The sequence below is a fragment of the Cyprinus carpio genome, chromosome B6 (assembly GCF_018340385.1).
Source record: "Cyprinus carpio isolate SPL01 chromosome B6, ASM1834038v1, whole genome shotgun sequence".
NCBI classification, from domain to species: Eukaryota; Metazoa; Chordata; class Actinopteri; order Cypriniformes; family Cyprinidae; genus Cyprinus; species Cyprinus carpio.
The window spans coordinates 12,237,580-12,263,853 of NC_056602.1; the positions used below are offsets into that span (position 1 = coordinate 12,237,580).

At 35.6% G+C, this 26,274-nt stretch overlaps 1 protein-coding gene across 1 annotated transcript; it reads right to left on the reverse strand.

Annotated features, from left to right (window-relative positions):
* Positions 1-754: 754 nt before the first annotated feature.
* Positions 755-25,919, reverse strand: col18a1b (collagen type XVIII alpha 1 chain b). Its single transcript, XM_042725725.1, is given in 42 exon segments — positions 755-1,167; positions 1,259-1,374; positions 1,476-1,673; positions 3,280-3,651; positions 3,901-3,933; positions 4,830-4,958; positions 5,052-5,116; positions 5,298-5,463; positions 5,554-5,667; positions 5,776-5,810; positions 5,937-5,990; positions 6,203-6,236; positions 6,351-6,416; positions 6,512-6,583; positions 8,033-8,086; positions 8,262-8,297; positions 8,400-8,477; positions 10,279-10,338; positions 10,648-10,683; positions 10,834-10,866; positions 10,971-11,054; positions 11,207-11,242; positions 11,318-11,416; positions 11,526-11,552; positions 11,648-11,716; positions 11,871-11,919; positions 11,921-11,988; positions 12,854-12,916; positions 13,069-13,113; positions 13,228-13,281; positions 13,377-13,529; positions 13,977-14,012; positions 14,409-14,492; positions 14,922-14,984; positions 15,080-15,106; positions 15,207-15,392; positions 15,687-15,733; positions 17,277-17,343; positions 18,514-18,570; positions 18,763-18,876; positions 19,381-19,922; positions 24,963-25,919. Coding segments are annotated over 42 exon segments (4,746 nt in total). The 5' UTR covers positions 25,783-25,919; the 3' UTR covers positions 755-962.
* Between the last annotated feature and the right edge of the window lie 355 nt (positions 25,920-26,274).

Here is a 26,274-nt window from a genome sequence, read left to right on the forward strand (position 1 = left end):
TATATATATATATATATATATATATATATATATATAGAATTTTTAGAAGTGAAGCAACCGGTGATGAATAAACAATAGAGGTTGTATTTGTTTATTAATGTAAGTGCCATTGAAAAACAGTAAATAAAAAAGTAATAATGCTTTGATATTTTTAGGGGTCACAGCAGGCTGTAAAATACAGAGAACTTCAACTCTTTAAAATTGTATTCAGGTTGTGTGTAAAAAACAAACCAAAATAATAGTAATAACACAAAAACAAAGATTTACAAATTTTTATTAATAGTCGTCATCTTTCTATAGAGAAAGTCAACCAGTCATATTGCATTACATCATGGAATGTTTGATGTAACTGATTTGCAAAGTATAAAAATGTAGAAAGGTTACATAGATATGTTTCATAAAATCAAATACAAATGTGAATGAAAATGGTTATGACAACAAAGTAGTTTAAAGAGAATTAGTTATTTAAATTTGGAACGTAGTCCTTTTCTTTGGCAATATATTGTGAAGGCACTTGCGAATGTCTATTTTAAAATAAGCTGTATTTTAAAAAATTATGCTTTTTTTTGCCTGAGGGTGTTCTATACTGCCCAGTTATTTGTGAAAATACAATATGCACATTTTTGTTAAAAATATAAATCATAAAACAAAATTAAGTAATTAAAGCAAATTTCCCCTGATTTTTTATTTTTTATTTTTTTTTTTTTATGTTCTAGTATTTTTTAATATTTTGTTATGAAATGTTTTTTTTGTTGTGCAGGCTCATGATGTAAAATGCAAAGTATATCATTGTTTGTTTTGAAACAAATGGCTGTCACACAGCAGTTAATACAAAAAAAGTCAAAATTTAATTCTAAAATACATGTACACTAACATAAACAGTATCACCATCAATCATAAAACACTCAGTTTCAGTTTGTGGTGTGACTCAAGGAAAGTAATGGTTTAGCAAACATTTTGGTTTACTCAGCAGTGTAGCTGTTTTCAATGCACAGTACGATAAAAGAGCTGCTGCAGCCACGTGGCAACTGCTGAAGTAGGTAGCCTTCTTGGACAGAGGAAGCCATTCCAGTGACGGCATGACCACCTGTTCGCCATGTTTCACAGTAGCTGTCTGTCTGCCTGCTTCCTTCAGGGCTTGATCCATGCCATACCATCTTTTCAGGCCTATTAAAGTGGTTATAGAGAAAAAAATGGTTAATCAGACTAATCAGTTCTGTTGAGATTTTAGCTGTAGATGTGTGTTAGACCTACTTACCAGGCATCATCATCAAGAACATCTCGACCGTCAAATGAATAGATGCGCACATTATCATTCATCTTGCCCTCTGAGCCACTAAAGATGGATTTCCAGTTGCTGAATAATTCCTCATCCTGTGAACATATTAAACAGCTCTGTATAAGACTGTATTAAAGAGACTACAGTATATTCTGTAAAACAATAGTGTTGTGTGTGGAGAAGGGAAGGCTCTTACTTGAAGATTGACTATGGGTAACAGTTCTCTGTTGTTCTGTCGAACAATGCTGTATAGATCCTGTAACCGGGATGACAGGAAAGCCCTGAACGTTCCTTTGAGCCCAATGGCTTGGGCCTGTAGGAAGCACTGGTGATCAACACCTTTAATACCCTGCATGTTGCCCGGCTGGGGTGAGTTGAGAGCGATCAGGTGCAGCTAGGGTGACAAAATCAGGTGACAGATAGTTATACATTATATATTCAAAAAGTAGTTTACAAGAAGATTAAAATTATTTTGATCACTTGACATTCTGCACTTTCTATTAACAAATTCTCAGTGTTTTTAGAATATGCTGTACAAACAATATTGATGAGTTGTACACATCACCTGCATGTTTTAATATATCCCACAAATCACAGTTGAGGTCTGTATATTGTGTTTGAAAGAAGCCTCTTCTGCTCACCAAATTACTGATTCCACATTTTTGAATGGTAAAATAATTTTGACAGTAAAATAATCTAAGGCTATTTAAAGCTAATTTAATGTGACTGATATCACAAAAGCTTCTGTGGCAAGAGCTTTTTTAGTTTTACCAAGTGTTGTGGATTTCCCTTGGCTTGCATTTTTGGATGCTTAAGTCATATGCAGTGTTGGGGCATTACAATATTGAGTTACTCCCTAAAAAGTAACTAATGGCATTACTTAGTTACTTTTTTATGGAAAGTAATGCGTTACGTTACTTTTGCATTACATTTTCTCATCTGGACTGAGCTTGCTTGCTTGCTTTAATATATATTTTTAGCATATGTAAAAGCCCTTTCACACCAAAAGTGAAATGAATAAGCCTCAGTCTGAAGTAAATGTAAATTAAATTATTAACATATTTAATTATTGCAGGTTTGCATCATATTCTGAGTTTGAATTCTGCTGTTTTTCTACTGCTATTTTATGCATTTTGAGGAATACTGAATCTGTTTTTGTGCAAGCGGGGGTTAGTAAATGCATGTTGACATTTATAGTCAAGAACTACAGTAACCATCATGTTAACACCGCACACACAACGTCTCTGCACATACTCCCGATTTCTCTCAGCATGGGGACAGGAGAGCTGTTAGTCAATACATGGGAAAACAAAGTAACTGGCATTACTTATTTAACTCAGATATTTTACTGGAAATTTAAAAGTAAAGCATTACTTTACTAGTTATTTGAAAAAATTAATCTGATTACGTAACTCAAGTTACTTGTAATGTGTTACCCTGAACATTGTTCCCTTGTGAATCTTGTCTTTTATTTTCATTCCCTATTATCCTCTACTATTTCTAAAGAAGACAACAGATGTGTTTTAGATGTGTTAACAAAAAAGCATTTTGAAATATCCATCAATATTACAGTAAATTAAGGAAAATGTCCAGATATATTAGTTTCAATAATGTCTGTGTAAGTTACATTTACTATAACATACATTAACTTCTCATCTTAATTACACTACGGTCTTATACATGGTCTTCCTGTTGATAGCATATAATAGTATGTGTTGAAATTTGTACAAAGGCTGCTGCAAGTAAATTGTCCATTTCACCTTGAGGCATGAGCAAAATAATGTCACCATCTTTTACTCTGCATTTTTTATACCCAATTTTTGTGAATGCTTGTTATTATAAGCAAGCCTTTCGGCAAGTCTATTAGTAGTTGATGATTGTTTACAATATGCTGCAGATTACTTCCTACTATAATTAGTAGGAAATTTGTCATGGGGTGTAGGAAAAAGATGAACAGACTAGCACACAATTACACCTCATTTAAATGATAAGGTACTTACTGCACGGCCTGATGTGTGTGTGTGAGCTGGAAGCTTAGACTCTTGAATGACAGGCCTGTGGTGGTGTGTACGTTCATATCTGCTGTCAGGATAGGCAGAATGATCTGGGTGGCTGCTGGGAACGTGCTTTCTGGAATCAGGATGGTGCTGGTAAATTGAGTCGATTGATGGAGAGTGTCGTGGATCAGTTGGAGAATAGTAGTGTGGAAATGTATATCTATGTTGTGGGTCATATGATGGCTGAAGTCTGGGATCAAGTGGCACAGGGTACTGGGCTCCTGGTTGTGGAGGGCCTTGTTGGGGAGAGATTGTGGGGTAATCCTGAGAGTACTGAACCACTTGTGGAGGCTCCACTGCTTCCATCTGTTTATCCTAGAAACCAACATGGCAAAAATGTAGCAAGGGGAAGAGACACACAGTGTATGATTTGATCCCATAACTTGAGTCTTAAGATACAGTGACATTTACTATTGCTTGGTGAAAATTTGCATGCGAAATCCAGTCATTTCAGTAAGAATCTGTGTGACCTATTTTTTTTTGCCCTCGATTTGTAGCTTTTGTATTATACAAGGGTTTATTAATTACTTAATTACTAAATACTGTACATTTTATGTTACTCACCAGACCCTTGGGGAATGGGGTGTATTCACCAAGCTGAAATAAAAACAACCACAAATCAGGCATAATAATGTTCTCAGCAAATATCTATCTTTCTGTAGCTTTCGGCAATCTGTAAAAAGGTAGTTACAATTTCTTGTTTGTAAATCAGTTACACAACTGACGGCATTCAAGTGAAACACTAGTGTTACCCCTCAGTTTTTTTTTGCAACTCAATAGGTAACCACTTGACTACTCTTGACCATGAATCTGAATGACCCTTCTATTTGATACTTGTGTCTCTGCAAAATCAAATCGGGTGTTTCTATTAGTGGCCATTTTCAAACCGATAGGTGTTTTAAACCAATTTTGCCACTTGCCTATTTGTTTGGTCTTTTGATTGAGAAACTGATTGCCCATCTTGCTGAAAAAAAACAGCATTTGCTGGTTAGGTATGTTTTGAAGCATGGCTGCTGGTTTGAGCTGGTTTAAGTTGGTCCTTAGCTGGTCATGTGACCAGCTTAAACCAGCAGCCATGCTTCAGAACATACCTACTGTAACCAGCATATGCTGATTTTTTCAGCAGGGCACTGACTGAGAAATGCTGCCAGCATGAAAAATGTCCTACTTGCTCTATTTAAATGTTCAGTCATTCACGTGGTGTTTGTGCAAAAATTCACAAAAACACAAAAATGAAGTCCTATGTATACTTATCCACATTTCACTCTTACGGTAGCACACATTTAAGTGTGAAAGCCTTTCAAAGTATACTCCACTGACTTTGAGCATAAATCAATGGATGTGTTCCTCACATGTGCACAACCTAATGGACCTTTGTTTTTGAACACAATCACTCTTATTTGTGCTGCTGTTTGCGTCTGTGTGGACGGCAAAATAAGGCTAAAGTTTCACTCTTCTTACAAAAAGATGGAGAAACAATAATAGACAATTACCATGACTTCTCTGATGCCATCATGTACTCTCATATAAAGTTCTCTGTTGTCTTTAACATAGATTAGCGTGCCTTCAGGATACCGGATAGTTGTTGCAGCCATGGTGTCAACAGACCTCAAAACCATAACCTGAGGAAAAAAATAACAGACCAACTAACTAGAAAAAAAAAGATCAATGTGCCTACAGACAGTAAGTAGTGTTGCAGTTTAGTGTAAACTCACCCCAGTTAAATGCCCCGGAGGTCCAGGGGGTCCAGGAGGTCCAGGAGGCCCAGGAATACTGAATGCTAAAGGATCAAGGTGTTAAAATAAAAAGGCAAAATCTTTTTAACGGCAGTTTGAGACAAGACTGGAAAAAGGGAGAGACAAGAAATTAGATCAGGACATGAAACAGGTCATGTTCAAATCTGCATCCTTCAGCACCCAAATGATTTTTTACGTGTAAGTGGTTGTGTATAAATTCCTTACTTTGCGAGGGTTGGTGTGCACCTGGCAGCAACGATCCCGGGGGTCCAGGTGGACCTGGTGGACCAGGACTACCTGGGCGACCATCATAACCAATTCCTGGGGTTCCAGGAGGCCCTGGGGGCCCTGGACGTCCTGGAGGGCCATTAATAGATTCTCCTCTAGGGCCCTATACCGAAAAAAAAAACATTTAGTCAACAAGAAGAAAGAATGGTTTACTCAAAATCTAGGAAGCATTGTTTCATGTCTGTGCTGTCACCGGTGGTCCAGGTCTTCCGGGTGGACCTTGTGCTCCACTATGATGAGGGTCATAGTAACCTTCTGCTGGTTCTCCCTTCTGTCCTTTAGGACCAAGCTCCCCTTTCAACTCATGCTACAGCATAACATATTACAAAATCAAGTCCAATTTCCATGTGCTGCACATATTCAGCAGAACATTATATGTAAACAGGAAACTTGTATAAATTTGGAATCATCATACCTTAAATGCATAAATATCAAAGGTGGAAGTGAGACCTATGACAGACCATGTTGACATTCAAATTATGTTCACATTTTGCAGTTTAGAAAAAAAAAAAGAAGATATTCACTGTTTTGAATCTTTATTCAACTGTTTCTATAAAAAGGCTTTATGTGTCATACCTGGCAAGCCAGGGATGCCAGCGGCTCCTCTTTCACCCTTTTCCCCTTTGATAGCTGAGGTAATGAAATTTCAGATATATTTACGTTTATTCAGTTAGCAGATGCTTTTATCCAAAGTAATATATAAATCCTTCTGAAAAATTATTTTGCATAAGAGCACACATCGCAAACAAATATTCTTATACACATATTAATGCTAAACTAAACTGGAATGTGATAACACCAGATATGGATTGGAAAATGACAAATCAGATTTAATTACTCACCATAGGGAAATTTTGAGCTGCCGTCATCATAACCCTTGAGGTAGATCAAATTAAATATTAGGAGCCAGTACAAATACTATTTTTTATAACAAATAAACCAACAAGATATGAGGTACTTGTATATTTTTTAAAAACATTAATTACTCACATCATATCGTCCCACAGAAACTGGAGGTCCTGGAGGACCAGGTGGCCCAGGCGGCCCAGGGGGTCCCTAAAACCAGTTTAAAATCTGTAGTATTGTATACTGTACACTTCTGTAGCAACAATTGAAACAAAATAAATGGTATTAAGTTGTTCATTATCTACCTGATATTCATAACCATATCCTCCACCTGAATCGCCTTTCTGTCCTTTTTTACCATTTAGTCCAGGACGACCCTTGATTAAAAATATTGCATTATCATGAATATACCAAATTATGAACTCATAAAAATAATAATATTCACTGAAAAAATAATAAAATAGAAAATAAATTAGCTGTGAGCTACAATTATCAGGGTTTACTAATCTTAGTCAAACACATATTTTTGATAGTTAAGCATCTTTTTGATAGTTAGCATGTGAGAAAGAAGAAAGAAGTAGGACAAAGACACTACAAGCAAAAATTCAAGCTAATTGGACTAATGATCCAACAGAGACATTTTTATGTTTGTCTGGTGCCTAGACTGACACATACAAACAATTGCATTATAAAATCAATGTATTACAATAAATCTTACTGTGTTACTGGCCATTTAAATAATGGTGACCATGCCTATTATTTTTGTGTTTTTTGCTGGAAATGACCATGCTGAATTACAGTTAAACATGATTTTGATAACTATTCATAATGGGACTTCATAGCATTTTCTGTACTAGGTTAATTCATAGTGAGCAAATGTTAGGAAGCCTTTCTGTGTGCCTGAGTAATGAGAATGATTCAAGATCAACCTACCAAATCTGGAGTTTCTGTGATTTACGGTCTCCGATTATTAAACCATTATGTGTTTAACGTCCATTCTAGCTGCTTCCTGTTTTACTACTTAGAGGTGGGCAATATGACGAAAATCTTTACCATCATCTAAGTAATGTTCAACCAAAAGCTTTACCACAATATATGCAATTTTCAACCACAATAAAAAATATATCACAATATTGTAATTCTGCCTGAAAAAATGTTTAACTTGTCTTAGACTCTCATCTGGCTATTTTATCTTCAGTGCTGCTTTTTGAAAACGGTTTACTTCTGCTTAGAACAAAACTGACCATTATCTATATCCTTTAATTATATTATCTCTATTCCTGAATGTTCAGGCATGTGACCAAACATTAGAATTTTCTGACTTTTCACCTGTGGTATCTTCACTTTACTTTACTTTATTGTCTGTACAGAGTTCCCGGACAGAAATTCATACTTGACACTGGTATAAAAACAGTAATAACACAATAAACAGTATACATACACTCATATATCTATAAAACACATTATCCTCATAAAAAAACTAATCATGTTTTCATTAATACCTTTTGATAAATTATTTATTCAATTGAATAATTATATAATTGTATATATTATAATTGTATGTAGTAAGTATATAATTGTTTTACAGCAAATGCATATGTTAATTTAAAGTAAATAAAAATTAATTCATAAAAAATAATTAAATGTTTAATTAAAGTTTAATAAAAAGTAATTATACTTTTTATTTGGAGCCAACTATATGTTTGATGAATTATATTGGCTAATGTGTTGCTACTGACAGTCACTGCAAAAGTCTAAGATAAAATCTTTCTTCAGAAAATGTAAAATAATAGAAAACCTTGTTAGATTTGATTAGAGTTACTCACTGGTCTGCCTGGTAATCCGATTTCTCCTTTTGGTCCGGGTGGCCCAACTGGTCCCTAAAGAGTGAAAAATATCAAATATACTCTATACATATCTATTACATATACTCTTGAAATATCAGCAGTGTTAATAAATGGTAAATGCATTTCTTAATACTAGGGACATTTTGCAGGTAAAAATAGAGCTTTTCTGTGTGGTATACCTCAGCAGGACAAAAATTCAAAAACTCACCAAAGGCCCCTCTGGTCCTGGAGGTCCTGGTTCACCCTAAAACATATAGTAACTACATCAATTGTCTAACAATGCTATGGATGCTTAAAAGTTCTAATCTAAACTCATCTATCTGAATGAAAGCCACAGGTCTCTCACCAGTTGTCCAGCCAGCCCCCCAATGTAAATGGGTTTACCACTGGAGTCTACGATAAGGCCAGGTTCACCCTTTTGACCCTAAAGAAAACAGAACAAAACCATATTCAGTGTGAGAGGATGAAAAATGCTCAATGAATAAAGGCAATATCTTCCGAACACTGCTGTACCCATATACAGTGTCGTGAAAAGGTTTTTGCCCCCTTCCTGTTTTTTTCGTTTCTTTTTTTTTTTTTTTGCACATTTGTCACACTTAAAAGATTCAGATCATCAAACTCATTTTAATATTACACAAAGATATTGCAAGTAAATGCAAAATGCAGTTTTTAAATGATGATTTCATTTATTAAGGGAAAAAAATCTGTCCAAACCTACCTGGCCCTACTTGAAAATGAATTGCCCCCTCCTGTTAAATCATTATTTTAGAAAGCTAAATTACATTTCACTAGCCACACCCAGGCCTGATTACTGCCAGACCTGTTGAATCAAGAAATCACTTAAATAGGACCTGTCTGACAAAGTGAAGCTTAAAGAGCAAAGATCTAAAGAAATTCAAGAACAGATGAGAAACAAAATAGTTGACATGTATCAGTCTGGAAAGGGTTATAAAGCCATTTCTAAGGCTTTGGGACTCCAGCGAACCATGGTCAGAGCCATTATCCACAAATGGAGAAAACTTGGAACAGAGGTGAACCTTCCCAGGAGTGACCGGCCTACAATATTGCTGTAGGTGTGGATGTGGAAGTAGTAGTGGAGGTCATAAAAGAACCCAAGACAACATCTAGAGCTGCAGGCCTCACTTGCCTCAATTAAAGTCAGTGTTCATTCAACTACAAGAAAGAGACTGGGCAAAAACGGCATCCAAAGGCAAAAGCCATTGCTGACCAAAAAGAACATAAAGGCTTGTCTCACATTTGCCAAAAAATGTCTTGATTATCCCCAAGACTTTTGGGCAAATATTCTGTGGATTGATGCAACAAAAGTTTAACTATTTGGAAGGTGTGTGTCCCGTTACATCTGGCGTAAAACCAACACAGCATTTTATAAAAAGAACATCATACCAACAGTCAAACATGGTGGTGTTAATGTTATGGTCTGTGGCTGCTTTGCACCTTTAGGACCTGGATGACTTGCCATAATTGATGGAACCATGAATTCTGCATTCTTTTAGAAAATCCTGAAGGAGAATGTCCGGCTGTCAGTTTGTGACCTCATGGTCAAGCGCTTGGGTTATTCAGCAGGACAATGATCCCAAACACACGGGCAAGTTCACCTGTGAATGGCTCAAAAAAAAAAAAAAAGGTTTGGAGTGGCCAATTCAAAGTCTGGACTTAAATCCGATTGAGATGCTGTGGCATGAACTTAAACAGTCCATTCATGCTCAAAAACCCTCCAATATGGCTTATTTAAAACAATTCTGTAAAGAAGAGTGGGCCAAAATTCCTCCACAGCGATGTGAAAGACTATTGCCAGTTTGTCTGGAAGGGGGCAAAAACCTTTTTATGGCACATACATATAAACAGCTCTAGAAAAAATTAAGAGACCACTGCAAAATTATCAGTTTCTCTGGTTTTCCTATTTATAGGTATGGGTTAAATTAATATTAATGAGTAAATTTAACATTTTTATTTTATTCTACTGACAACATTTTTCCCAAATTTCAAACATGTTATTTAGAGCATTAATTTGCAGAAAATGACAACTGGTCAAAATAAAAAAGTATTTTCAGACCTCAAATAATCCAAAGAAAACAAGTTCATATTCATTTTTAAACAACACAATACTAACTTTAGAATATTTGGTGAAATACCCCTGATTTTTAATTGATTTTCTAAAGTGGATTTTTTTATAATAAAGTTTTACCAAAACATACATGTATTACCTTGACAGAGTCTCCTGGTAGTCCAGGTTCCCCCTGATCACCTTTTGGACCCACTGGTCCCTTTAAAGATATGAAAAAAATGCACTGTAAAACAGTTTTTACTTCTCACAGTCTTTTAAAGTTTAAAGCTCCTGCTTTAACTTAAATAAACCAATTTGTAGAGTGTAGACCAATCTTTGTAATTTTGTAACATACTGTATATAGGTCTTGGCACCTAAATAGCTGGGAGAGCACGATGAATGCATTGATTGATCTTTAAAGTTTAAAATGAACATTTAAATAAAAAGGTGCAGATGTGGTAGAATCTGATGTTATCCAAAATGTACAATACTGGACTCACAACAAAATTACCAGAGATTAAAAACTTACAGGGAATCCTGCCTGACCAGCTATACCAGGTGTACCCTAATAAAACAAGAACAAAACACGATATGCGTTATATTATGCAAATAGTAAATCAAAATTACACAGGATATTCTGTATTGAACTGCATGATTTTTACATACTCAAATTAATAAAAAGCTATAACGACTAGTATTTATCATTTCCTTTCACCTGTGGTCCAGGGATTCCATATTCTCCAATTGTCTGAAATTAAATTCAATTTAAGTTATTGTTTGTTGTAAAGGATCAGTAAAATGTTACAGAGTTATACAATGTCCTTTGAGGGATAACTGTATGATAACACTTACACTGCCATTAATATAGATAACTTGTCCTGGAGGACCTGGTGGCCCTGGTGGTCCTGCAGGCCCTACTGCATGACCAGGATCGCCCTAAATACAAATATATTAATATAAATCTATTGCTTAGGTCCACAGAATAGTTGTAGGGTTGAACTGGGTTGAATACTACTGTTGCTGAAGGCTGAGTGAACCGGAAATAGAAATCCTACATCTAAGCTAATTGTCTTCAAATGAATACTCACTTTTTCACCTTTCCATCCTCTTTCCCCCTTTAGCCCCTGTAAAACATAAATTTTTTAAATGTTAATATTGCTGTTCAACGCTGGTATTCATGCTAGTGATCTTTCACTCACTATTTTTCCTGGAAAGCCATCTAACCCTGGCATTCCTTCTTGTCCTTTTTGACCTTCTTCACCTTTCTGACCTGAAATACCTGGTAAACCAGATTTTCCCTGCAGAGTTTAAAGAAAAGAGAATTAACTTTTCTCCCAGGAAGGTGTAATGTATATTGTAATTTGTAACATGGATACCACATTATAAACATATAAGTCATAGTCTCACTGGTAGTCCGGGTATCCCCTGAGGTCCCTTTAGAGGAAAAAAAAACAAACAAAAACAACAGGGATGAGGTGGAATAAGCACTATGTTGCTGTGATGATAATGTGACAGCAGTTTATAGTTACCTGTGGACCTGGTGGCCCCATGACTCCTGGAATGTATTGAAGATCAACTTCTTTTTCTTTTCCATCAGTCTGAAAACACAGTGGATATGGTAGATCAAGTTCTAGGCCTCCTACTAATCTTTGTAAAAAGGCACAAAGTCCTGTGACTACATGGCCCTTGCGATAGTCCTGAGATTAAAAGCCTTGAGGCTGCTGAATTCATAGATTACAGTAAGTAACTTACAGTAATTTGGAAGGCTGGTCCAGGGGGTCCAGGGGGTCCTGGAGGTCCCAGGTCCCATTGGCCCAGGCAGCCCTGCCATACCTTCTGGCCCTGGGATTCCTACTGTACCCTGTGGACCCTAGGGGAATGGGAAGGAAGGGTTTAAAACTTCCAAAAGTTGTTTGTTTTAAAAAGCTAAAGTTGACTGTCTTTTGTAGACAAAATTAAAGTCAACTAATACGTTTAGTCATGAAACTGGTTCTTGATAGATAATATGCCTTGTTTACAACATGGTGCAAGGTAATAAGGGCTCTTACTGTAATTTGTCAATAATATATTATAAACTTAAATATCAGTTAAAATCATCTATTAGACACTGCATGGTTTATGGGTTCACTTCATAAACATCCCATAGTACCGAACAATCACAATTTTGAAACTGCAAAATACAGCATACTGAAGCCTCATTTGCTTAAATCACATGAATTAGCCAATTTTAAATGCACTCCGAACAACTTGTTCAAAACAATCTAATTGCAAAGTTTTGAAGCTTCATGAAGCAGTGTTTTGAATGCATCCATTAACAACAGCTGCAGCAGCAGTGTATTAATATCTCAGACCAGTTACATTAATTTGCCATATCCATTGCCATGCCGTAAGTTTATTTAGAGAGATGTCATGAACTACAGTAAATACCACTCATGAAAACAGTGTAACGCTGGTTATGTGCACAGTCCTCAATTGTCACAGTGTTGTAAAAATAAATGCATGAAAATGACAAGAAAGACTCGCACAAGAGCTAAAAACATAAGCAGAAGAGTCAAACAGAAAGCACAAGTCTGATTTGATCAATTCACTAGCCCTCATTGACTGGTAGGGGAAATTTAGATGATGAAAAGTTGTCTGTAGTGAACTAAAAATAACACTTTTATTCATCAGTGAAGTTCTTGTGTCACACAAAACCCAATTCAGTTAGTTTGTAGTCATGCATGATTTTAGAATACCTGTGCCCCACTAGTCTCCCAGGAAGGAAACCAGTTGGAGAAAAAAGAGAAATCTGAGCTTTGCTACAGGGAGAAAAAAAAAATATAGTGAAGATTAACTTCCCAATGAAAAAAGCCCCATAGACAGAAATGTCTGACTTTCAGTTGTATTTCAGTATTCTGTGAGCATATCTTCTCATCTAATTGATTAAACATGCTAGCATCACTTGTCTTACCTTTTCTCCTGCAACTCCAGGTAAGCCAAGATCACCACAGTCTCCCTAAAAGAGAGAGAGAAAAAAATAAATAATTCGATTTCATTTTAATATCAGGCCTATTAAAAATCATTTAAAAAATCATATTAATATCATTTTAAAAATCATATTAATACTTACCTTTTGGCCTGGAGGACCAGGAGGACCAGGTTTTCCAGGTCGACCTGGCGGTCCCTGAGTCATAATAGAGAGAATAAACGGAACACAAACAAAATTCTACTAAATGTTTTAAAATAAATGGGATTAATGAAGAGGGGACAATTTCTTACAGAACGTCCAGGGAGCCCATTTTGTCCAGGTTGACCAGTGGGGCCAGCTTCAAAAGGTTCTAATCCTGATTCAGCTGGCCAGTCTGGTCCTGGGGGCCCAGGTAGCCCAGGAAGCCCAGGAGGTCCAGGTAGACCAGGATGACAACATAAATGCTGAAAAGATGAAAACATATGGAACTCATATGGAATAAAAACAACAGCAGCAGATCTAGTGAATTCATTAGGATATATATATATATATATATATATATATATATATATATATATATATATATATATATATATATATATCCTAATGAATTCATCTTAAACATATTTAAAAAAATACTTCTAATATATTTTTATAATATGATGTTTGACATGGTGTGGTAACCATAGTGAAATGGTTTTGAAAGGGCAAAGTTGCATTGGGAAATGCAAAGTTTGTTTGTTGCAAAGATACATATTGCCATCCAAATTGTTGATGCTTTATATAAGAAGGGTTTATAGTATAGTATAGTACATATACACTATAAAAACATAAATAAAAAATAACAAGAAGAATGTTTTCAAATTAGGCTGGTAGTCTTAGGCATAGATTAGCTGATTGTTAAAACATACCGGCAATGATCCAGAACCCTCCATATCCATAAATGTCTGAAAGGAGAACATTACAATATAAAACACAGATGTTTTAGCTCATTCAACGGATTTCATGGTAGTTTCCATACTGTAACAACTGATAATTTTCAACCAAAGGAAAATCAAGAAAACAACTTTTAAAAATAAAACTTTGTTCACCAGTTCACCATGTCTTTGTTTTTTTGTGTCACTACAAAAATGTTGGTAAACAACATTTTTGTACCTCTCTGCTACATGACTGACAACTGTTACCTGCAGAGTAGGTACACGACAAAAACTTTCCAATGAATTGTGTGAAATGTGTGAATGTGCCCATAATTCATAATAGGCTCTCAGTAGTTCCTTCTACTGTATGCACATTTTAGCTCCAAGCACATACAGTAGACCTGTACTAGATGTATTCATACTCACAGTCCTGTCTGAGATTGAGGGTCCAGGAGGTCCAGGTGGCCCAGGTGGGCCTCTAGGGCCTGAATGTCCTTCCCCTTTCTCTCCCTAGAGATGCAAAAAAAAAAATATATTTTTATTTATTGGTCCATAAAAAGACGTTGAAAAAATGTATTTTCCCAGTGTGCCTGATAATGTTCTGCCTTCAAACCCTCAAAGGTCTTTTGTTTTCTTGTTTTAAACATGTCTTGCCAAAGTTTTGGTCAACAATGATTTTTCATCTCCAAGATGACTTTAACCTAACTATAAAAGTAATGACTATCAATGCCAATGCACATGACAGCCATATTGTTTGAATTTGTATTTTCACAAAAACACTTTTTTTTCCTTCTTTTCTTTTTTCAAATCTCAAAGCACAACAGACTGCAATAGTTTGGCCACTCCTGGTTTAACATATAATGTGTAGTAGGGTCCATAAAAATAATTTATAATCAATAAAACTCAATAATTATTGAAAATTCAGATTTTGCAAACCACCTTCTGTCCTTTAGGTCCTGTAGTACCAGGTGGTCCTTGAAAACCTCGAGGTCCTTCAGGGCCCTGGACAGTAACACCAAATGAGAATGAATAAGTATTACACAAAATCTTAGAAAATATTCAAACACTGTCCAGAAAAGTCCGTCCAGAAAACTCACAGGTTTGCCGTCCTGCCCTGGTTCACCCTATAAAACATCAAAATTATGTTTCTCAACATTTATGACTCTTATTTGAAATATTTATTTGAACAGTAATGGAAGGCTAAGGGAAGTTCATGTTACTCACTGGCTCCCCCTGTGGGCCCTTTGGACCTGGTGGGCCCATTAGACCCTGTACCCTCTCCACCTTTATATCCTCTGCGGTTATCACTTCTGTTACTGGACTCTGGGGTCCAGCTGGTCCAGGTGGACCAGTAGGTCCTGGAGACCCACGGTCACCTTTGGGGCCAGGATATCCAGACCCAATACTACCCTATACAGAAAAATGGGCAATGTGTTCATTAACCTAGCCAATATCTGGACATGATTGAATAGAAAGAAAGAAATCCTGTCACATCTGATTAGGACACAGCGTAAAGCAAATTTATGTAAGATTTACTATGGAAATTGCATATCCTCATCCAACTAAAAAAACAATCTAAAGTCTATTTATTTTAACCTTTTCTGTTTCAGACATTATAGTTAGTGGTCTGTTAGCATCCCATTAATGCAACAATCATTTAATATGTTTGATTCTAAAAGAACCCAAAACAGAACTGTACTGTACCTTCTCTTCACCTGTGCTGGAGAATGTGGTTGGATCAGTTTTTGCCTCTGTGAATGTCAAAGCAGCATTTCATGTTAAAATAAAGAATTTATTTAAAATTACATTTTTGAAGGCAGATGAGTGCCATCTGCTGGGAGTATTAAAAAAATAAACAAACAACAACAACAACACAAGTAACACTCAAGTTGGTTTTTTAGACATAAATACTTATATATAACCCTAATTTTACTAGAATTAAACCTGAACAGAGAGAAGGACATTGTTACACATCAGAATTAAATAAAAATTTTACAAAAAATGTTTAGGAATGCTAGGTCTGATCTGATTTCAACCTCTTATTTGAGTCTTCCGTATCAATTTAGTCATTGTTACAGCCACACCACTTCATCTGTGTGTGTACAATAGTGTGCTGTGTGTGTCAGTGAGTGTGTGTTTAAGTTGGTAACTATAATATTTTGGTTGTATAAACTACAAATCAGACATGATGCAAACAAAAGCACACAGCAATGATTTTTTTTCTTCATATTTCCCATTCATATGTCAGTCATTTTTGACTGTGAAGGAGCCTGGTGTGACTTTATTTATTTATTTATTGAACCTTTAACATATCCAAATCATGTCCATGATTTTTTTTGTTTTCATATACAGTAGCTAATTTCTATGAACTGAAAAAATGTACAATTTCAAAAAATTAAAAGAGGCACAGAGGGTTAAAATGTGCACTTTTTAAAATTTAATTTTAAATTAAAGGTTTTCCTGTACAGTACATTTTAAATAATTTAATAATCTTTTCCCCCCTACTTAAATGGGTAAAATGAGCACACATTCAACAAATTGAATTTAATATAGATTTAACCAGATAAACTTAATTTCTTTTTAAGAATGACATCCAAATGAACAATGATAAAACCCTTTGAAACCTAAAATTTTAGTAGCTATTTATTCATTCATTCATGCACACATGCATCCATGTATATAATGTATATAAAGTAAATACAATAAACATAATAGTTAAAAGAGGAGAGCTTTTTGCCTGCCTGTTTAATTAGAATTACAACAAACATTTGCTCTGAAAAATTAAAACGGATATATTGTGAAATATTATTTCAGTTTAAAATATATATTTTAAAACATTATTCTTTATGTTTCCTGTGTGGGCAAAGCTTCATTTTCAGTGAAAGTTGTTTGCTGACATTGATGTTTCCATGAAAAACCTTTACTTTTCATAGAACCTTTTTCCATTGCACACAAGGTTCTGTATAAATATTGTCCACAAGATGGCATTGCAGCATTATCATTGCATTCAGTTTGAAGCAATTTCTGTCTGTATGCCTATTTTGGCATCATATATTGTGAGCTCTTACATAGGTTGTCCAGAATTCAGAGATTCCACAATTTTCAAATGTATGTATGTGCCAAAGCCAGGGCTAACAACTGAAGAACAGTTCCCTGTGTTACAGTAGCATCACTAATACTGAACATTAATTACACTTTCTAAAAACATTCTATAAATTCAGTTCTATAAAGTTCCAGTTTCTTTGTACTCATGTCATTAATCAAAAAACTGGATCAAATAGCAATTGCACAGACCTGTAGCTTTCTGCTGGTCATCTTTTCCCAACTTAGGCTTATCCCCTGTAGGAACAGGTTGTGAATCCTTTGGAATAGAAAACACACTTAACTGTTACCTGCAGAGTAGGTTTCTTCAGGACAGTTTTAAAAAACATATCTCATGGTTGATAAAAGATGTTGTTTAACTTATTTGTTTTGTCATACTTAGTAATGATAAAACATTACTTAAACATATATTTCAGGTTATTTTGTCTTAAAGGGTTAGTTTGCCCAAAAATGAAAATCATTATTATCTGTCATTAATTACTCACCCTCATGTCATTACAAACCCGTCAGACATTTGTTCATTTTTGGAACACAGATTAAGATATCTTTGATGAAATCTAAGAGCTCTCTGACCTTCCATAGTCAGCAAGGGTACTAGCACGATCAAGGCACAGAAATGTAGCAAGGACATTGGTAAAACGGTCCATATAACATCAGGGGTTCAACTGCAATTTTATGAAACTACGAGAATACTTTTTGTGGGCAAAAAACCCCCAAAAAACAATAATATAATTTATTCAATAATTCTTCTCCCAGAGTTACCGTCTTTTGACATTTTGGAGAGTACCCCAGAACGTAATCAATGTAATCAGCGTTATTTACAGTATGTTCTGCATGCATGCACTTTCTACTGAACATAAATAACGCTGATTACATTGATTACGTTGATGTTATTATTGTTTTCTCTGCGCACAGAAAATATTCTCGCTACTTTGTAAAATAATGGTTGAACCCCTGATGTCACATGGACTATTTTACAGATGACCTTGCTATGTTTCTGTTGCTTGATCGTGGTAGTACCCTTGCTGTCTAAGGAGGGTCAGAGAGCTCTTGGATTTCATCAAAGATATCTTAATTTATGTTCTGAAGATGAACGAAGGTTTTAAGGGTTTGGAACGAAAGGAGGTTGAGTAATTCATGACAGAACTTTCATTTGTGGGTGAACTAACCTTTTAATAATTCCACAGTTCAATACATTAAGCAGTATAAGTGCTTTCTATGCCACTAAAATCAGTTCAAACAACAACGAATATGGCAGTGAAGTAGTAGTGGATTATAGGACTGCTACAAGAATGAATTCGCAGTCATACAGTATGTGACCACCAACCTCCTGAGATGTTGCTTTTTCACCAAGAGTTTTTGACTAGAAGGGTTTGACAGCACAAATTTTATCAGATAAATACAACAACTAATGTCCAAAAGTACTTACTAAATTAGGTTCCATATCCATTCTGTTATCTATTCCACTTCCATTTTCTCCAGAACTCTACAAATAATGAGAAGCAAGCATTAACTTAGTTTTTCCACATTAGCATTTAGTTAGTAAGCCATCAAGATATTCAGTGGGAGAAAGATTAAGAGTCATTTCTGTCTGTGTACAATAAACAATGCATTTCAAAAAAGTTGCCAAAAATGTAGATATAAGAATGACACAGTCTTAAGATTATTTGCAGCTTACTTCATAGTCATCATCATCATCATCATCATCATCATCATCATCAGCAGCAGCATCATTACAATGACGCTCTGCAGCTAGTGGGTTTCCAACCACCCTTAACTCTGAGATCATGCCCTAAAAAACAGGTCAACATCAGAGTTAACATCAGTCAACATATCAGCTGTAGATGTGTATGAACATATATGTCATTCCAGATAATTCTCCTGGATGGATGTATAGATACAGTAGTTTTACCATATTGGTTTGGGACAATTGACTGTTCAATTGACTCACTGACAGACAGACAGAAAAACTACAAAGGGTCCATGATACATTTGCTATTGTCCCTTTGTATATTTGAACAAAAAGCTTACATGGTAACACTTTAGGGACCAATTCTCACTATTAACTAGTTGCTTATTAGCTTGCCTATTATTAACATATTGGCTGCATATATTCTGCATGACCATATTCTACATCCTATCCAATACCTAAACTTAAAACTGCCTTATCAACTCTTAATAAGCAGCAAATTAGCAGTTTATTGAGGCAAAAGTCATAGTTAATGTTTTTTGTTAATAGTGAGAATTGGACCTTAAAATAAAATGTGGCCAACATACAGAGTACTTTTAGACATACTTGATATTTGTCTGGGTCATCAGTTCCACTTTGCCCAACAAAGATCTTGGAGTTTGTCTCCAGTTCCAAGTCATCAGGTGAGCGCTCAAACTTTTCCACCTTGGGCTCAGATACACAGTCCGAGTAGAAAGACACCTGGTCCAGACTAACAGCGAGAGAAAAGCGACTCCACTCTTGTGGGTTGTGTTCCACATCAAAGCTGGCCACCTCTTGAGATGTATCTGAATCAGGCTCTGTGTAATAAAAAAAAAGCTTTCTTTTGCCATCCTCCACTGCTGAGAGTTTGACCCCGATGTACATAATCTTTTGATCTGAGTCGGTGATGGAGAAGAGGACTCCAGCATTTTCAGAGTTTGGCTTCAAATGGAAGACAAGAGAGAATTCACGGAAGAAGGGTGTGGGAAGGTGGGCACGTGCCATCTGTTCTGTGTTGGTATCGTTTGTGAAGAGGTAAGCAGTTCGTCCATTTGGGCCTGTAACCCGGGTGATGTCTTCAGGTGGAGGGTTTCCAATTAGTTGCAGAAGGGAGATTCCACTCTCTGCTATAATACAAAAAATAATGGAAATCAGTACAGTTGAAATGAATGTAGTGTTTGGTGATGTTACATTGAAAAATATATTAAATGAAATGAATATATATTATATGAATTTAGTTATTACTGAATTTTTCATTTGCTATTGAAATATTTAAAAGATTCAGTTCTTACTGGTGCCTAAAATAGTATGTGTCTTTTAGAAAAAGGACCAGTTATTATATAATCTTAATACATGTAAGGTAAAATTACACCCTTCAAGAAAGTCAACTGGTTCAGCCTCATAAATCAACATGCTGCAGCCTCTGGGGACTGACAAAAATGGTGACTGGTGATTATTACCATGTCTACAGAACCTAGGGGAAAACAGTTAGACACAGTGGAATAATTCTTCACAGTGTACATTACAGTACTTCCTGAGAGAATCAGACTAAATTTAGCATGCTAATTATGTGAAATTTTGCTTTCTCAGGGTTGATGATGGAGTATAGGGAGACCATTGTCAGATCACAGAAATGTAAAGGTCTCTAGGTCATGTAACTCTTCTTTAGTGTACATGTTGTGAAAAATATCGTAGTTTACATTTATATTAAATAGAATTACTTAAACAGAGTTACTTTTTGACTCATTTAAACATGACTTAAGTCTATTTTTATGCAATACAGTATGTGAAATGTTTACTGCTGAAAGTACTACAACACATTTATTAAATATACTTTAATGTCATTTCTATTAAAACTTGTGTCAAGTACTTTTTAACAATTGCAATTATACATTTGTAAAGTTTTATTAAATTGTATTAAATAATACACTAGTTAAATGTGTAAAAACTACAGTATTAGTCAGCTAATCAAAATAAGTGTTTTAGCATAACATAACAAAAGATGATCAAAACTGATTAAAAAATTACTTTACGCTAAAACTATTAATTTGACATTATTACAAAGTACACTTTTTAAAAAAAGTGCAATTAAGTGTGTTAAAAACAGTCATGAACATATTACTCTCTTTAATGATAGTACAAGTAATTATTATTATTATTGTTTTATTATACATCATAAATTCATTGTAAAAATTTGTCACACTCCTAAAATTGTATATAAGAAAATGTAATGATAATGACTTTTTAAACTTTTTTACAACTTGTTACCAAAATAAACAAGTTTATCTGTATTATTCACTGACAAATGAATTTGGGAAGTGAAACAAATTACCATTTTTATTTTAGTGGCCTTTTATTGTATTAATATTATATTATCTGCAAGTACAGTATATAAAAAATATAAGATTTGAAGTATACTACAAGCGACATTGAAAACAATTACAGTAAGTGCACTCTTTTTTATAAAAAGGCCAACAGCTCTGAATTGTTATAAAATAAACATCTATAAATACCTTATTATTTTAATCATATAGCTGTCAACCATTACTGCAACATATGTTACTGTATGAAGAGGTTTTCTCTACATTCTACATCTATACTTGTGTATACTGTTGTATAAACTGTTGTAAATTCTTGCATAAAGAAAGATGGGCAGGCAGTTTTAGGCTGAACCAAGCTAACACTTCTGACTGTGGGAACGGCATGTCTAATTCTAGGCTCATGTTTCAACGGCAATGGCAGCTTAGTGGCTTTTCCATACTACACCATGATTCTCATTTGACACGGCTGTCCAGTCGCTCACCCACTCAGCCAGCATTCATTTCATTCCTGTGTTGTGCTGTCACCCTCTTTCAAAACACTCACACAGGGGATTCTGGAAGTTTAACTGGCCCATTATCTAGTCCAGATGTGTCCACTTGCTCCTGGATCCTACCTCACAACATTAACTCTAATACAATCCAATTGTAAATCACAATAAAGGTGGAGCCACTGGAACCACCATAAAGTTCAGACTGCCAATTACTCTATGAGTGAGAGTGCATCATGTCATTGCGAAGTCATTCAAAAAATGATTTCTCATATAGCCTTACACAAGACATTATAAATGCTACTAAAGTAAGTGATAAAAACATCTAGCCGATTCAAAGCTTAACTGCCACATAAATTTGATAAACCATATTATCAAAAGTGTAAACGTGAGCAAGAAATCCTTTCAAAACATGATTACACAGGAAATTATATTTAAAGTACTGGTGAATGTTCATTCTGATCTACTTGAACTATCTATCTATAATTAAACAATAAATAACATTTGCTCTTCTTCAACACTTGTGAACATGCTGATGAATAAATTGTCCTTTGGGCACCAGTGTTATTGGCCAACTGTTCCACACACTCTCCCACATGCGTATACAGTACATCCTACAGCTGTGATAAGACATGACTAAACAAAATATAAATTTTGTGATAGTGTCACAAAAAAAGAACTAAATTTAACATGCCTACTGCCAGGAAATTGTTTATATATATATATATATATATATATATATATATATATATATATATATTTATATTTTTTTTTAGTGTGTTATATTATTTATTAGTGTGCATATATATATATATATATATTCTTATATTCTATATATTCTTATTTTCAGTTGAATTCTAAAGTTCAAGTTTTTACACACACACACAGTGAATATAAGCGTCACACACACACACACATATATATATATATATAATTTTTCCTTAATGGTTGTAAGTCTACTGACAGCTGGATAGGTAATTGGGAGTTAAATGAATGAGATGGAAACCGGAGGATCCTGTTAACTGATATCTCCTTGACTCCCAAGAGACCTAATTAAGATAAACTTTCCCTTCAAAAAATTATCTGAGCTCCTATACTTCCCAAGAGATAAGACAACGTGTAACTCAAGGAAATGACCAGCATGAATCAGCTGCCAATTATAATAATTCAGCTCTTTTTAAACACTGTCTAACGACTTATACTATAGAAATTGAGGGTAAATAAAAGGAAAACTAGCAAACTGAATTCAAAATGGCCTAAATCCAAAAAGAATGCACTGAACAAATTAATACATGTTAAATAATGAAGTCTGGATGCAGTACCAGATGTGTAAGAGAGAGAGAGAAAAACCCTCTTACAGCATGGTTTACACGATACTCTTTAATATGTTCATTGGCAGTTGCTTGCCTCTGAGAACTCTGCAGTTTTCATGGTGCTTTCTCCAAGACCACAGTGATAGATCAAAATGCCAACCTTATTAATTACCATCATAGTGCAATGCCAGAGATGGTCATAAATATAAAAGGTCATTAAACGATCAAGGAAGACTTTGTGACATATAAGAATTGCTCTTCCCACACAACAGATCTTCACAACTGTCTTCACAATGAATCCTTTTTTTCAATCAATCTCCCAGCATTTCTTGCACATATCTAACTAACTAAAAAAAAAGAGAGAGAAAAAGTCCCTCATAGCTAAAAATAAAGCCTCTTAAATCTGATTGTGGATTCTCTGCTGTGTGTCTCGACACACATTTTCAGAGGGAACCTTGTTATGACCAGCACGAAAAGAAAGTTCTTTGTCTTATTAATAACACAGAGACACAATAATCTGCCTCTTTGTCCAAGTGTTACTCTCCAACAAACATGGCTGAGGTCATCCACCACAACTCACACATGTAGATGGTGGTCAAACTGGATTGTGTTTGACAAGAATGCTGATTCAATATGGTGAAAAATCTATTTTATTGTGATAGATGGTCGAGCTGGCCGTAAATATCATTCACCAGGATTGGTCTTTTTTTTCTTTTTAATATTTTTAAGTTTTCATGTGTCTCTTATCTCTCTGTGACCTGTTGTACAAATGCAAGTAGGTCACTAACACCATTTTGCATCTTGAAGCAGTTACCAAAAGTAAAAATACTTGAGAGACATTATCATTGCTTTCACGGTGAACATAGTTCTGTTGATAGATGACTTAAAGCTCAGTAGTCTGGAGTCTCAGTTATAGAAATAAATTGCTTTAATAATCAAGGACTCTAGGAGAACTTATATGAAACATGAGAATGAATGACTTTGCCTGATGGATTTTTTTTTTTACTACATTTCACATGGACAACCATAGACTCTCCTGATCTCATCTAAACTCTAAAGCTAAGCGAGGTTTGGCTTGGTCAGTACTTGGATAGGAGACCACAAGGCAATGCAATTTGCTCATCAGAACTGACCTCAATTAGTAAACACTGGTTATATAACCTAATTCTGACATAACAGAACACTTCTCATTCTCCTTCTTATTCACTTATAACTGCATATAAGTGTGTTTCTGACAAAATTTATGGTGCATACACACATCATCTCATTCTTATTCTTCTTAGGTTGATGAATCAGGAATATTCTAAAAGATGGAACATGTGCACACAATAATTAGCATGATACATGCCTAAACCATCTCCTTAAGGGTTTCCACACCACAGTTTTCTCCTGTATTAGTAACTTTCTGCAAACAAGCATGTGCAGCTTGTTCTTCAATTAAGTCAAGTATGCCACTTTCAAAACCAGTCAAAATACAATAAACAACTTTAATACAGGCCTCAACTACACAAGATCTAGCTATAACACAATTTTGTAAAAAATATTGTATGGCACTTAATTATTCTCTGTCTTATACTAACAAATTGCAGACTGCCAAAATTCTGTATTTTTTGCAAACCTAAATTAAGAAACAAAAATTAAGTGCACACGTATGAATAATTATTTCTGATTTAAAATGCTTGCACTCAGAGTTTACATACAAATATGAGCTACAGGTTAAAAACAGTCTGTAAAAATAATTTTTTTTTTTAGAATGAATGTGCAATTAGTATTCATGCATCATATAATTCTAATGGATTCACACTGAGCCACGCATGCAGATGCAGACCTCACATCACAGCAGATGTGCATAAGTAAACGTTCTGCTGGTTAGCGTATACCCAGGTAGTAAATGTTGGTCTGAGCCCTGGCAAAGCGATAGCAGAGCAGAGCAACCGCTGACAGACAGGAAGTGACCTGTGCCTCTCACGGTAGAAAGCACACCAATGAAAAAACACATACCGACAAGACAAGTGGCACAAGTTTGAGATGCATCGCAGTTTTACCTTTGTGGTTACTAACGGTTAGGCATGACTGACTGGGCTCTGGTCCCTCGGGGAGGGTGTGGCAGGCCACAGGCAGGCCCCTCTCCTGTAGGACTGTCCAGCAGCTGTCCAGCAGCACCTCACAGAAAGTCCTGCAGGGTAGCAGGGCTATCCCAGGTTTCTCAGAGGGCTGATGGCATCTTGGTGCCAGTAGTAGGCAAAAAAACCATTCCAAACCATGGTGGCAGCCTGAGCGCAGGAGCCAACCCCATTCATTTAACACAGTTACCACATCCTCTGCCTGGGTGTGGTTAAAAAAATTAGGTACAGAAAATGTGACTTCACCATGAGATACACAGAAAGGCCAGTCAGACCCTCTTGATAAGCAGTTTGTGGAATCCTCAGTGAAAGCGGAAGTGCTAATTATACTAATCCTGCTGTCAGTAACTCTTGCCCCTGTAAGCTTGGTCGCTGTTGTTTTGCCTTCCTGAGCCAAATCCATAGTGGGCCCTGAGCCTAAGCTTGACCCAATGGCATCACCTGAGGAACCTTTGACATTTATTTCATGTTCAACTTCTTCTGATAAAGACTGATTATTACCCGTTTTAGAATGGCGAAGCTTCGAGGAGATGACCGGTGTCCTCACTGTGACATTGTTATTCAAAGTTGAGTTCTGGTCCCAGTTCCCAGCAATTTTCTCCTCCATACTGGTCGTTCCACCAACAGAAGTGTCATTGTCCACTGTGGGGGCCTCTGTGACAGGTGAACTGTTCCACCAAAAGGCATTAAGAGGACCCACATACAGAATCAATAGGATAGACAAGCCCCAGCTGAACCTCATCTTTGCATATACACTAGTCCTTCTGTTGCCCAAGTCATTCAGAACATGCTATCAGGCGTGTCTTGCAAAAGTAGTCAACCCAACACTGCAATGCAAGATGAGTTATCTTTTCCTTCCCTTAGCTCATTGCAACAGGGGAAGAGAGAGACGAAAGGCGTGTTCTCTTTAATATAAGTTGGACCTCATTGGCCCCTTCTACTTTTGCCCTCCAAAATGTGAGAAATACTCAACCCCCCTCTGTGTCCCAATAGACCCCGCTTCGAGAACACAGATGTGCAGCCTCAATTTTCCTCATGCTCCTCTTTTGAGAATAAAATCCATTAATGGACCCCTTAAAAATATTTAATATAGCTTACTTGTTTGATTGCAGAACTTCAGTGCCCATTTCAATGCCATTTCAGTTTTCATGAATGACTGTTAAAAAATTAACAATTAATCTTTGACGATTAATTCTGTAAAAAAAGGATTATGTGCACATATCCTTTTTCTTTT